Source organism: Ursus maritimus, unplaced genomic scaffold (genome assembly GCF_017311325.1).
Source record: "Ursus maritimus isolate PB19 unplaced genomic scaffold, ASM1731132v1 scaffold_12, whole genome shotgun sequence".
Taxonomy (NCBI): Eukaryota; Metazoa; Chordata; class Mammalia; order Carnivora; family Ursidae; genus Ursus; species Ursus maritimus.
The window spans coordinates 13,550,163-13,563,281 of record NW_024423564.1 but is presented as its reverse complement, the minus strand read 5'-3'; the positions used below and the strand labels follow the sequence as shown (position 1 = coordinate 13,563,281).

The following is a 13,119-nucleotide window of genomic DNA, read 5'->3' as shown; positions in this document are numbered from 1 at the left end:
GCACTTCAGAAGTCCTGATAGAGCCCCTTTAAATTCAAGGAACAAGAAGCATTGAATCCTAAAGGTGTCTGACTCACTTTACCCCCAGATGAGATCATCTGGTCATCTCCGTCGGCGATGAAACCCCTCCAAGCCCCACCGGGAAGGGTGCTCAGGGGCTGCTCACACAGGGCACTCTTCTCAAAGGTCAAGTTTTGGCGCCGTCAGATTCTTTCCTGGGGCCTCATTAATATCAGATTTGGATCCACCAATTTTTCTCAAAATAATCTAGGGATGGGAACTGGGGGTGTAGAGGAGACCAGATTGGCCCTATGTTGGTAGCTGTTGAAAATGAGTGATGGGTGCATGGGGGTTCGTTATAGTAGCCTCTCCACTTTTGTACATTTTATAATAAATGTTCCATAATTTTTAAGAATGGGGAAAGAGGGGCGTCTGGGTGGTTCAGTCATTAAGCGTCTGCCTTCGGCTCAGGGCGTGATCCCAGCGTTCTGGGATCGAGCCCCGCATCAGGCTCCTCCACTGGGAGCCTGCTTCTTCCTCTCCCACTCCCCCTGCCTGTGTTCCCTCTCTCGCTGGCTGTCTCTCTGTCTGTCGAATGAATAAATAAAATCTTAAAAAAAAAAAAAAAAGAATGGCGAAAGAACAGCAAATACAATCTTAACATACAAATAATTTTTATTCCCATTCCAAATCATCACATGTAAGACCTTCCTACCCTGTTCTTGGAGAGTCTGTCCCCCAAGTTATAGGGTGAGCTCCGATGTTGCAGTCTGGGATCGTCACGGCCTCCCTAGGGTGGCTGCCAACATTTATGAAACTTCGCCCCGAACAGTGGCTGGGCCTAGGAATTTACCCATGTCTTGTTTTTAGCTTTAGGGAGTGATGAGAACCCTGACAATGACAGGTTTGGGTCTCACAGACAATCCGGGCCCTTTTGTAAAAACTTTCCTAATGACTGATAGAGATGAAAAATGAAATAATCACCAGAAGAAGATGAAGAAGAGGAGGAGATGGAGGAGGGGGGGGGGAGGAGGAGGTAGGGAAGCAAGAGAAAAGGAAAGGAAGCCAACATTAAAATAGCCATGCTTAGAAAGTGGAAGTTTCAAGCCGTAAGGATCTTCATGTCCTGGAAGCCTGCTTCCTAGCACGAAAAGGCCAGGACAATTTCACAGCGCCAGTCTGGTCCTTCCCGCTCAGCTCACCTTGAGGGAACAGCCTTGTCTGTCTCTCTTGCCCCCCATTCTTTTCCTTGCCTTCCGTGTACCCGACACCGCATTCAAAGACAAACAGGAGATGGGCTCTACCCCTCAGAAACACAAAGTGTTGAAAAGAAGGCAGACATACAAACCTGTAACGCAGGTGTTGACCAGAGCTGCAAGAGCCCAAGGACGAGAGGCATCAGGAAAAGCTTCAGAGGAGCTGATACTTGTGCCAGGTTTTGAGATAAATAGGAGTTTCACCAGAATGTGAGTAGGAGGAAGGGCATTCCAGGCAGAGGGAACAGCCTGGGCAAAGGCCAGAGGTACGAAACCGCAGTGCTTTTGGAGAGTAAGTTCATTGCATTTGGAGATGCGGACAAAGTGGAAAAAGATTTTCCAGCAGACAGTGGAAAACCATTAAGGATTTTTTCACATGCATGGGAGATGACCAGGGCTGTGTCCATCTCACTCTACCCTCGCTTACAGAATCTTGTGCTTCGTCCTGCTTGGAATTTACTAGACCACCCAGAGCCCAGCCTTTAGGTCTAGATTTCTAGCCCAAGGGAGGTGCCCAGGTTCCAGCTGATTGTTAAAAGTGGCATGGCTGGCATTCGTGGGCATCCGTGAATGCCCTCATGCCTTCTAGGTATAAGTAATCCCTCCATCCATTTCCAGAACTTTCTGGGAGGATCATTTAAGAATCCACCCAGGAGAGGGGAGATACAGAAAACCTTTCCCAGTGGGACAATGATTACTTTGCTCTCCTTTTAAAAATAATCTTCAAATTTCTGTACAGGCCTCTGTTTTCCTTACTCACGATGCCAAAATCCAAATAGCCCTGAAAAACGAAAGTTGTTTTTTCTTCCTCCTGGAACTCATTTGGCGGCAAAATGACCTGAACAGATGTGAGGCTATTTTGAGTCTTTATGGATTCACTTGGTGTGAATATTCATATTCCACTGCAGAAATACTAATGTGTTTGATTACGGGGTGCTGCCCGGGACCCCGCTGGGGTGTTATGCAATTATGAGGCATATGTACCACATTACCTTTCTAAAATAGAGTTAGGAACAAGAGCCCAAATTCCACAACCAGTTGGCCTCGGGGCTTTTAGATAAGGACATGGGGTCCTGTCCTCCTTTCGTAAAGATGCCATTTCGAGCCCAGCGGACCCCCAACAATGTGGGCTAACCCTACCCCCATTTCCCTGACGTCTCATTCCCCATGCTTCACTGTGACCGTTTTAAACCTCTTCCAGCTGTCTGCATGTTCCGACCTCACCCCTGACAGATGATTTGGCCTCCTGCTTTACGGGGTACACAGGAGCCACTGAGACAAACTCCCTCGCAGGCACGGAACAGCCAAACCCACCTGCACCTGCTTGCCCCATCCCGTTCTCTTGTCCTGGTCCCTCAGTGAGCAGCTCCAGGGTCTCCTATGGGAGACAGCTCCCCGCCGCTGTGGACGCCCGGCCCTCCAGCCGCTTTTACCTATCATCGTGTCGCTGCCTTAAAGACAAAGACCAGACAGCAAGTAAAAAAAGCAACACTTCATTGGTTCCATGGCCTTCTGTTCCAAGGCGAGCTTCTCCAAGGAGTTGATTATCCACTTCGCCTTCATTTCTTCCCTTCTGCTCCTCAGCTCTCCTGGCTCCTACCTGACTCTGGCCCCGTCACGTCCTGAACAGCTCCCACCCAGCCCACCCAGGACCGGCTCACCCTAGTGGATTTTTCCGGGTAGCACGGGCCCGTCCTCCTCCCAGGCCGGCTTGCCTCCTGTGACCTCCGGATAGAGCCCTCTCTTGCCCTTCCTCCCGTCTGGGCTGCTGCACCTCTTCTCCCTCCCTTGGGAGCCCCTCTTTGCTGCATTGAACTTGGAGATGTTGCCTGGGCCCCTGGCTCCCCTCTTCTCATGCCTCCCTCCGGCACACCTGCTCCTCACAGATTGTATCTGCAGCTCAGCCTCTTCTCTGGACTCCAGACCCCCCGTCTGCCCACGCCCTTGACCTCTCCTCTTAGACAGTGTACAGACACATCTAATTCAGCATCGCTGCAGCGAATGCCTTGATCTGCCCCGTTCCAGCCCCATCAAGATCTGCCCCTTTCCTCGGACTCCATCTCCACCCGCCAGGTCCGAGGGCCAGAAGCGCGGCTGTCGCCTTGGCATCTGCCTCTCCAGCGTCCCCCCACCTCCAGTCCGTGGCTGAAGTCGGCTCGGTCACATCCCTCCTCCTCCACATCCCTTCGCGCTTTCCCAGATGAAGTGCTTTCTTAGGATCCCTACAGGACCTTTGATCTGACTCCTCTGCCTCCCAGCCTCACCTCTACTTCTCCCTCCTTGTCCTTGCTGCTTCAGGCGGCCTGGCTTCTTCCCTTCCCTTTCACACACCCTCCTCTGTCCTGCCTCGCCTCGGGGCCTCTGCATACTCAGTTCCCTTTGCCGGAATGCCCTTCCCTCCCTCTTAGCCTTGCTTTCTCTCAGATGTCAGTTCAAGCATCCCTTCCAACGGGAGAAGCCTCCTACTTGCAACTCAGCCTCTGTTGGCGGGGTCATTTGACAATGGCCATCTGTCCAATTAGAATGTCAACTCCACAGGAGCCGGGACCTTGCCCGCTCTTGCTATCTATGGCTCCCCGTCACCTAGCACCGGGCCTGGCCCCCAGTGCGTGCTCGGTGTTGGTGGATAGTCATAGTCCCAGGGAGGTCCCGTGTTACTCCTGAGGGTGCAGAGAGCGGGAGGGGGTGGGGAGGGTGTCGCCTTCTCATGGATGCCTGGGGCTGTTAGCTCCTTGAAGTCTGGGTTCTGGGCTTTCTTGGTGGACCAGAGATGACTTGATTTTGTGCAAGGTGGGGGACCTTAATCTCCCCCAGAGCACACATACGTGCCGGCCAGGGCTCCATTTGCCTACTGACCCTAAAGGCTCTACCACCATTGTCCTCCTCTTCCTCTTTAGCCTGCAGCGCCTCCCCCAGCCCCCCAAGCTTGCCAGCACCCTCTCAGCTAGTGGAGTGACTCCAGGTGCTCGCATATGCCTAGAGAGCTGCTGAGGTGGCAGGCGGGTAGGTCTCTGTCCCGGGTGTCAGGGCTGCACTGTAGCGTCAAGTCCGATGCCTCAGGGTGCGCACGAGGCAAGACTGAGCCACGGACACACAGCGAGGCGTGGCCGGGCCAGGACCAGGTAGGGCTGGTGCCTGCGGGGACGGCAAACTCTTCTAGCACGTCCTTGCCCCCCTGGTCTGTCGCTTGGGTCGACCTCAGCAGCAGAGGTCCAGGGAGCAATGCTCTGAGGAGTGGAGGCATCAGGAGACGGTGCTGGGACGGTGTCGTGGGCCACATCAGACCATCTGTGCTTGAGTAACTGATCTGCCCCAACAACCAGCTCTGTCACTCTGAGCAAGTAATTTCCACCCTGGGGCCCCGGGTCGCTCTTTCAAAATGTGAATAATAATTCCTGCCCCTCACCAAAAAGAAACCCTGTCCCGACTAGGTCAGAGGCACTTCGGCAGGATTAATTTTGCTACTTACGGGCCAGGCATTACTTTTTGCTGCCACATCTGATCGTCACAATCACTGTGGGAGGGACACTGTATTATTATTCCCATTTTCCAGATGAGAAAACTGAGCCTCATAAAACAGGCACTGTCATTTTCCTAAGCCTTCTCAGCTATTTAAAGATGGGAGTCAGGTTGAGACCTGGGTCCGCCCAGCTCGACAGCCCTGTGCTGGCTCCAAGCCACGGTCCCCGCCTTGAGGAGCAAACAGTAAAAGGAAAATGGATACGAAAAGCACTTTGGGAATTGCCCCCTGCCCTGTATATGCTGATGTGGTTCGGGGTTCTGTCAGGTCTGAGAGCACATGGAGGGTCAGGCGGGGGCTTCCCCTCTCCAGGAAGTGTCTGGGTTCTGTGTTTCAAATTGGGTGGGTGGGAGGGGATAGGGTCCTTCTGTGACCTGGAGTATGTTGATGTGTATGAATGAACATTGGTCCTTTTTTTTCCCCCCTGGGGAAAGGGAGATCAGGTGGGCAGGAGGGAGAAGTTGGCATCCTTTCTCATGGTTTGAAGCGGAAGTATCAGGGAAATATCAGTGTTCTTAGCGCTCTGGTACTGTTGTGCAGGTTGTACACTGCACAACTCTAGGAGGCACCACTTACGTGAATGGCACTCCCTGGAGTTGTGCACCATGCCTCATACCTAATGGCCCTGAAGTTATTCCTCAGTCTAATAGCTCCACGGCAAGCAAAGATGGCAGTTAAAATTGAGAAGTTACTGAGTAAGCACATAGCATTTATTTGATCTTAAGCCTCACAACCGTCCTCTGAAGTCGATACTCGTTATCCGTGCTCTGCATGTGGGTTACTGACGCTCAGAGGGGCTAGGGGGATGGCCAAGTTCACACAGCCCCGGCTTCCCCACTCCGCTACGCAGAAAGGCGTGTGGCAGGAAACCATTATCTGTGTGTCTCTGGTCCTCCCCACACAGCTGGACAAGATGCTGGACCCCCAGGTGTGGCGGGAGGCGGCCACCCAGGTGTTCTTCGCCCTGGGGCTGGGCTTCGGGGGCGTCATCGCCTTCTCCAGCTACAACAAGCAAGACAACAACTGCCACTTCGACGCGGCGCTCGTGTCCTTCATTAATTTCTTCACGTCGGTGCTGGCCACCCTCGTGGTGTTTGCCGTGCTGGGCTTCAAGGCCAACATCATGAACGAGAAGTGTGTGGTCGAGTAGGTGGCCTCTCTTCTCCTGTCTGTCTTACCCAGGCGGGGTGGGCGGGCCACGGACGCAGAGTCCCCTCCCCCCGGGGGTGGAGCTCTCTCTGTCCCCAGCCCGGATCCCGGGCTCAAGTTCAGAGATGTCTCTGCTGCGGGCCCATGGGGGTCCTGCCTGGGTGTCTGGGAGGTACCTCCAGGACCGTGCCCACCCCTGCCTCTCTACCTGGCCCTCTCCACTTTGTGCTGCAGGAATGCCGAGAAAATCCTGGGGTACCTCCACACCAACGTCCTGAGCCGGGACCTCATCCCTCCCCACGTCAACTTCTCGCACCTGACGGCCAAGGACTACACAGAGATGTACAAGGTCATCCGGGCCGTGAAGGAGGACCGTTTCGCATCCCTGGGCCTCGACCCCTGCCTTCTGGAGGACGAGCTGGACAAGGTGTGGGACAGGCTGCCCTTCCCGGCCAGGGTGGGCAGGAAGGCAAATGTGGGAGCGTGGAACCAGAGACGGGCCTTGGGTGGCTGGGGCTCGCATGTAGGCCTCAGAAGGCCCCCAGGGCCGCATTCACGGGCTTGAGAAACAAGGACCTGCTATGCATCCAGGGAGCGAGAGAGGAAAGGGATCCGCCCAACCCCGGCCCCGAGGTAGATTGTCTCGAGGAGATGAGGCTGACAGGCCTATGATAGACACCAGAGCAATTCTACAGAATGACTTTCAGATTTATTGAATGGGTTTCTCGGGGGTGGGGGGCGGTCGCTGCCCACATGTAAGGCCCCTGCAACCGTGCTTTGTACGCGGCTTACAGAAAATCAGTGTTTGCGTTAGCATTCGCCCGCCGCTGTCTATCCCCTTTGGCCCTCAGGACAGTGCTATGAATTGCACATTAATATTACCCCCTGTTTTACAGCTGTGTGGCCTGTAAGTTGGGAGCATTCTCGAGGTCTCACAGCTAGTCAGGGGAGCCAGGGTTCAAACCTCCATGCTCTGAGTCACCCCTTGCTGCTTCTGTTCCCTCCCCCCGACTGTCCCCACTGCAGCTGCCACTGCCACAATGACCCTCAGGCCCTGGGGGAGAGCAAGGGGGATACCACTCCCTCATTAACGCTCAGGCCCAAGTGTGGACACCGTGCTTCTATTCCCATTGGCACGGCTGGAAAGTTTCAAAGCGACTGTTCTGTTAGAGGGGGTAACAGGAGAGAGACATGCCCACAGGCCCTTGGGACCCAACCGGTGCCAAGGCTTCCGTGGGGGCAGAGCCAGCTCCCTTCAGCCCAGGCCAACCCTGCCCTTCTTCATGAAGCTGGGGAAGGTGACGCTTTCCCTGTCCTGACGCCGGAGCTCCACGTTACGTCTGCTGCGTGTCACTGGCACCATCTTCATGCCCAGGGAGCCGCGTCCTGTACCCTTCGCCTCTCCCCATGTGACCCAGAGCAAAGGATCCAGTCTGGGGTCCCCTGCCCTGGTTTCCGCCCCAGCAGCATAAAGGACCTCCCCCTTCCATGGAAGCCTGCCCCCTTTTCATGGGCCTGGCCTGCTCCTGTAAATAAAACTAGGACAGTAGCGGTGTTTTTCTTACACAATAGGACCTCGATAACAGCCAAATGACAAGAATTACACACTCACACGGTTGGGGGAGGTGTGCCCTCACAGTCACGGGTCCTTACAGGACAATGGAGAAGGGATGTCAGTGGACAGTGTGTGGTCACTTGGCCCATGAGCAGGGACCCAAGCATTAACACAGTCACTCTCTCTCTTGGCTACCCATCAGAGTCATCTGGGAACTTAATAAAACCCAGGTACCCACCCCCAGACCGATCAAATCACTGTCTCCAGGGTGAGACCCAGACATCGGTGTTTTAAAGGCTCCAGTGTGGTTCCAGTAGGCAGCCGAGGCTGAGCCCACTACATGAAAGTCCGGAGCTCAGGGCTGGGAGCTCGCATAGTTGTGGCTGGAGCAATCAGGGAAGACTTCCTAGAGGAGGAAGGTCTCAAGCTGGACGTCTTTCTAAATGTGAGCATCTTCATCTGAATCACCTGGGGTCGCTGTACCACTTGCAGCTTCCAGATCCCACAGGTGAACTTCTAAACTGGTAGCTTACTCCCGGGGTAGGGCAGATTCTGATACGTGCTTAAGTTTGAGACCCCCTGGCCGAAAGACTAGAGGATTTAGGCGAGGGCACGGATTCCGGTGGAAGAGGGAAGAGTTATGCTTAAAGCTCCAGGGGCAAAGATAAGGAGGCCAGGGGCTCCCAGGAGCGGCGTGGGCCTCACTGAGCCCTCGCTCTCCACCGCACCTTCAGTCCGTGCAGGGCACAGGGCTGGCCTTCATCGCCTTCACCGAGGCCATGACGCACTTCCCCGCCTCCCCATTCTGGTCTGTCATGTTCTTCCTGATGCTCATCAACCTGGGCCTGGGCAGCATGATCGGGACCATGGCCGGCATCACCACGCCCATCATCGACACCTTCAAGGTGCCCAAGGAGACCTTCACAGGTAAGTCCTCCCGGCAGCCCCTGCCGGCCCGGTGGGCTGCGCTCTGGGGCGACAGTCAGGACACGCCTCTGACTTCAGACAGACTCCACACTGGGAAGGCTCCCCGCGGTCCCCACTGGGATGCAGTTGGAGCCTGGCTCGCCTCCCAGAGATGCGCACTCAAGAGCCAGGAGAAGGCTGTCTGGGAATCTGGGCCAAACCTGAGCTGGGGGCAGCCCCTTCCTCGGGTCATTTGCCCCTCTCTCTGGGGGCTTGCTGAATCCTCCGGGGCAGGGGTGCCCCTCCTCCATGCGGGCCTGCCCCTGTTCCATCGCTGCCACTCCCGGCCCTGGGCGGCTCCCGTCCTAGAAGAGTGGGCGCTCAGAACCTCAGCATCCAGATCCCTCCCCCATGAAGGCCTTTGGGGAAGAGGGGTGGGAAGGGAGGGGCCTGGGTGCCCCCCAACCCCCCGGGCCCTGCCTACCCTGCACCTCTGCCCCCACACCGGCCTCCCGGCTCTCTGCAGTGGGCTGCTGTGTCTTTGCATTCTGCGTGGGGCTGTTGTTCGTCCAGCGCTCCGGAAACTACTTTGTCACTATGTTTGACGACTACTCGGCCACCTTGCCGCTCACTGTCATCGTCATCCTTGAGAACATTGCCGTGGCCTGGATCTACGGGACCAAGAAGTAAGGGGGACACGGGGAAGGGGTGGGATGGGGGGAGGGGTCTGTCCTCTTCTGACCGCCTGCAGAGGGCCGCGTTCCCAGGGCTGTTTCTGAGTGGGACAGGAGATCACAGAGTCAGAATGTCAGAGCTGAAAATGCCCTTAGAGCTCATTAGGGAAACTGAGACTCAGAGAGAGGACATGAGGCCATGTGGATGATGAGAGGCAGAGCCAGGCTGAGCACGTGAGTCTCCTGGGTTCAGGTCCTGGCATCACCTTAAACTGCCTTGAATTACCGTAGCCCCTTACCTGAGAACCAACTCCAGCGTTCTGGTAACTTTGTTAAGCACTTAAGCACTAAGCACTAAGTGGGTATACTGGAGTCCCCACCCTCAGAGAGTTCGCGAACTTCAGAAGCCCAGGCAGTTTTCAGGTGATCGACCTAGAGGTGTGCGCCGACAAGGTGTGGTCAGGGCCCAAAGTGTGGGGTCAGGTGGGGTAACGGAAGTCAGCAGTAAGGGAGGATTGGGCCTCCTGACCTGAGCCTGGGGCAGAGCCACACTCGCTGTCAGCCCCTCATTTAACAAATCTGTGTGCCTGGGAAGCGCCAGGGCCAGGCCCCTTCCTACTCTCTCTGCAAGCCCCTGGCCTCCTCTGCTGTCTGGACCGGGTCTTAGAATCAGGCTCTCTTATAGCCTGGCTACAGCCGTCAGCTTCCTACAAGAACGCGGGTGGGGACGCGGTGCGACAGGACCAGCCCTGGGAGCCAGGGTGGGAAGGGGCTCTGACGCTTCTGCAGTCTGGTGAAGCCCCTGCACGCCGTCTCAGAATATTATGTTTAAGCGGATGAGATGAAATGTATAGGATTATATAGGAAATGAGTTATATTGAAAAATAGCACAAATACTGTTGAAAATCTGATAGAGTAATATATGTGTAGCTTTTTTTCTGTACATGTGTTATTTTTATTGCATTGAGTCAGCAGATTTCGCCAGGGTAATCATAACGGTAATTGTGAAATAGTGATGAGCATAAATGATGTTTGTAGGTAGGTTCAGTGGTGACGTGATAGGGAGATATCTGTCATTGATTAATTGGTGATAGGGTCGTAGGTACTGCTAATACCGCTGTGGTTGCTTGTATTTACAATAGAAAGAAGTGCAAGATTTCAGTTAGGTGTTATTCAAGTAGAGATGATTTTTTTCTTATGACGTTCATACACAGCCCGCAGTTATGGTCATCCCACCCATAGACCCGGAGGTTAGAAACCCCCAAGTCAGGGCCTCTGGACACTAGGGAAGTGCACTTCACCTCACTTCCAGCAGGGGGAGTCTAGAGCCAGGCCAGTGTGAGTGGGGCTGGGCGCATGGTGAACGCAAGTCCTCAGGTGCCTGTCCACTTGCCCACCATGTCCTGTGGACTATAATACATCCCTGGGTGGGGTGTGACGTGAGGTATTCAGAGGAGATTAGCAGGGGACACCAGAGCCTGCCCAGAAGCCAGCTGGGCCACCGACTAATAAACTGGGAGCCCTGAATGTGAGGAATGGAAAAGCCTGGGAGAGAGGGACTGGTCAGTGAAGGCTTCCTGGAGGAGGGGATTGTGGGGGAATGTGCAGGCGCGGTGGGGATGCCAATGCCGGGCCCTCTATGCACCTGGCAGGTTCATGCAGGAGCTGACGGAGATGCTGGGCTTCCGGCCCTATCGCTTCTATTTCTACATGTGGAAGTTCGTGTCTCCCCTGTGTATGGCTGTGCTCACCACGGCCAGCATCATCCAGCTGGGGGTCACACCCCCGGGGTACAGTGCCTGGATCAAGGAGGAGGTGAGGGGGAACCTGAAACTCCAGGGTCACTTTAATGTGACAGGCAATAGAGATAAACCCTCTTAGGGAAGCTGCTGTGTGCCAGGCCCTGCCAGGGCCTCTGTCTTTACAACAACCCAGAGAGAGAGGTGGCATTGTCCCTGTAGCACACATGGGGAGATTGAGGCTCAGAAAGGTTGACACACTTGTCCAGTTCAAACCCATGTGCTCTCTCCGTGGAGCAGAAACACCCCACCCATTTTACAGATGTAGAAACTGAGACCCAGGGGAGCTCGGGCCCTTAACCAAGGTGACCAGCTAACTGGCTGCGCCTGGCCGGGATGGCGGGTGGGGGGCGGGGAGAGGGCGGGGAGAGACAGGCCTGGAGGTCCCGGGAGGGCGAGCTTGTCACCGTGCTGGGCAGCAGCCCTCACCCGCGTCCCCCCCCAGGCTGCCGAGCGCTATCTGTACTTCCCCAACTGGGCCATGGCTCTTCTGATCACCCTTATCGCTGTGGCGACCCTGCCCATCCCTGTGGTGTTCATCCTTCGGCACTTCCACCTGCTCTCCGACGGCTCCAACACGCTCTCCGTGTCCTACAAGAAGGGCCGCATGATGAAGGACATCTCCAACCTGGAGGAGAACGATGAGACCCGCTTCATCCTCAGCAAGGTGCCCAGCGAGGCACCGTCCCCCATGCCCACCCACCGCTCCTACCTGGGGCCCGGCAGCACGTCCCCCCTGGAGACCAGCGGCAACCCCAACGGACGCTACGGGGGCAGCTACCTCCTGGCCGGCACCCCTGAGTCAGAGCTGTGACCACCGCGCCGCCCTGCCCGTCTCTCCCCTCACGCCCATCCAGCCCGCTCGCCCCAGCCTGGCCTCTCTTTCTAGGCCAGGCCCTCTGCCCAAAGAGAGGGCGTCTGCCCTGCCTCATCTCCCCAAGCCCCGTCCCAGCCAGCTTCCCCCTACACCTGCGCGGGGGCTGGGAGGGGCTCTGTCCCCCGTGCAGGCTCCCAGCCCGTCTAACCTCCTGAGATCCTCTCACCAAATTGCAGCTGACTAACGGGAACAGTCCAGAAGTCCTGATTCCCAGCATAGGGGAGACGGCAAGTGGCCACTGTAGGGGTCGCTCCCCCGCCCTCACCTCCCCCTGGAACCTGGCTCCTGTAGTTCTTAGGTCCTGCCAGGTGGTGGTGAGAGGCACTGGGTGGGGTAGGATGAGGTGTGGGGCAGCCCAGAGGCTGACTGATTTAAGGCTGGGGATGGGATGATTGTGCGGGGACTCAGGGCTCAGACTTGGGATGGAATCTTGTAGAAGTCCCCAAGTTTGTTTTGCGAGGCAGCTGGCACGCTCTAGCTTGAGCGCCAGCCTTGGCAGCGGAAGGGGGGTAGGCATGGGGGCCCCTCAGCCTGAGGCTCTGGGTGCAATCTCCTGTGTCCTTGGCCTTGCCTGGGGCAGGGTGTGTGCCGCATCCTGCCTGGGAGGGTGATGATTGCCCTGGATACTTCCCCACCCTCACTAGGGCTTGGCCTGCCCTCTCCGTCCCCACCCAGGAGCCCACAGTAGTGGCCTGTGCCTCTTTCCTCGAGAGAGGAGGGCACAGTACACAGAGAGGTTTCCAGAGCACACTTGATGGTTCACAGCACAATTCAGATGGTTTGGAGCACAATTGTGAAGCACACTCCCTCTCTCACCTGGGGCCCAACTTTCTCGCTAGCGGCAGCTTCCCTCCTGGAATGGGGGGTCCCTGGAGTTCATTCAGGGGCTCGTACCCAGGAAACCTCGCACCTGGGGAAAGATGGATAATTTCACTGCCCCTCTGGGCTGCCACTCACTCTCCTTGTGCAAGCCCAACCAGCACATTGTGCGCGTCCTGTGCAAATAACCTCGGGAACCTTCCCCAAGACGCCCAGCCCGTGGTGGGGAGGGCACAGGGAGGCTGCTGAGAGGAAGGGCTGGGTCTCTCTGTTCTGGGGCCCAGCGCCCCCAGCACCCCCCACCCACCCTGACCTGAGGCCTCCCCTGGAAGAGGGCTGCCCTTGGAGCGCAGGCTGGTAGGATCAGAGCCCGGCTGGAGAATCATGTCTGCCGAGCGATGGATGGACTGGTGGAAGGATGGATGCATGGATGGCAGGCAGGCAGGCAGGCAGGCGGGCCAGGACCGCAGAACTCCATCTGTGAGAGCTGGGGTGGGCAGAGCCACAGTGCTGGGTCTGGGCACCTTCGCGGAAGGTCCTGAGTTCCTCTTGCGTTCTCAGCAC

At 56.3% G+C, this 13,119-nt stretch overlaps 1 protein-coding gene across 2 annotated transcripts in view; it reads left to right on the top strand.

Annotated features, from left to right (window-relative positions):
- The window catches only part of SLC6A17 (solute carrier family 6 member 17), a 29,861-nt gene extending 18,148 nt beyond the window's left edge, over positions 1-11,713 (top strand). The window contains exons 6-11 of one of the 2 annotated variants that reach the window (XM_040626680.1): positions 5,681-5,922; positions 6,160-6,352; positions 8,224-8,407; positions 8,913-9,072; positions 10,713-10,875; positions 11,305-11,713. In XM_040626680.1, coding sequence (XP_040482614.1) covers positions 5,681-5,922; positions 6,160-6,352; positions 8,224-8,407; positions 8,913-9,072; positions 10,713-10,875; positions 11,305-11,673 — 1,311 coding nt within the window. In that variant the 3' untranslated portion in view covers positions 11,674-11,713. Of the gene's footprint in view, positions 1-5,680; positions 5,923-6,159; positions 6,353-8,214; positions 8,408-8,912; positions 9,073-10,712; positions 10,876-11,304 lie in introns of both variants that reach the window. The other variant, XM_040626679.1, reaches the window with a different exon arrangement.
- The last annotated feature ends 1,406 nt before the right edge of the window (positions 11,714-13,119 follow it).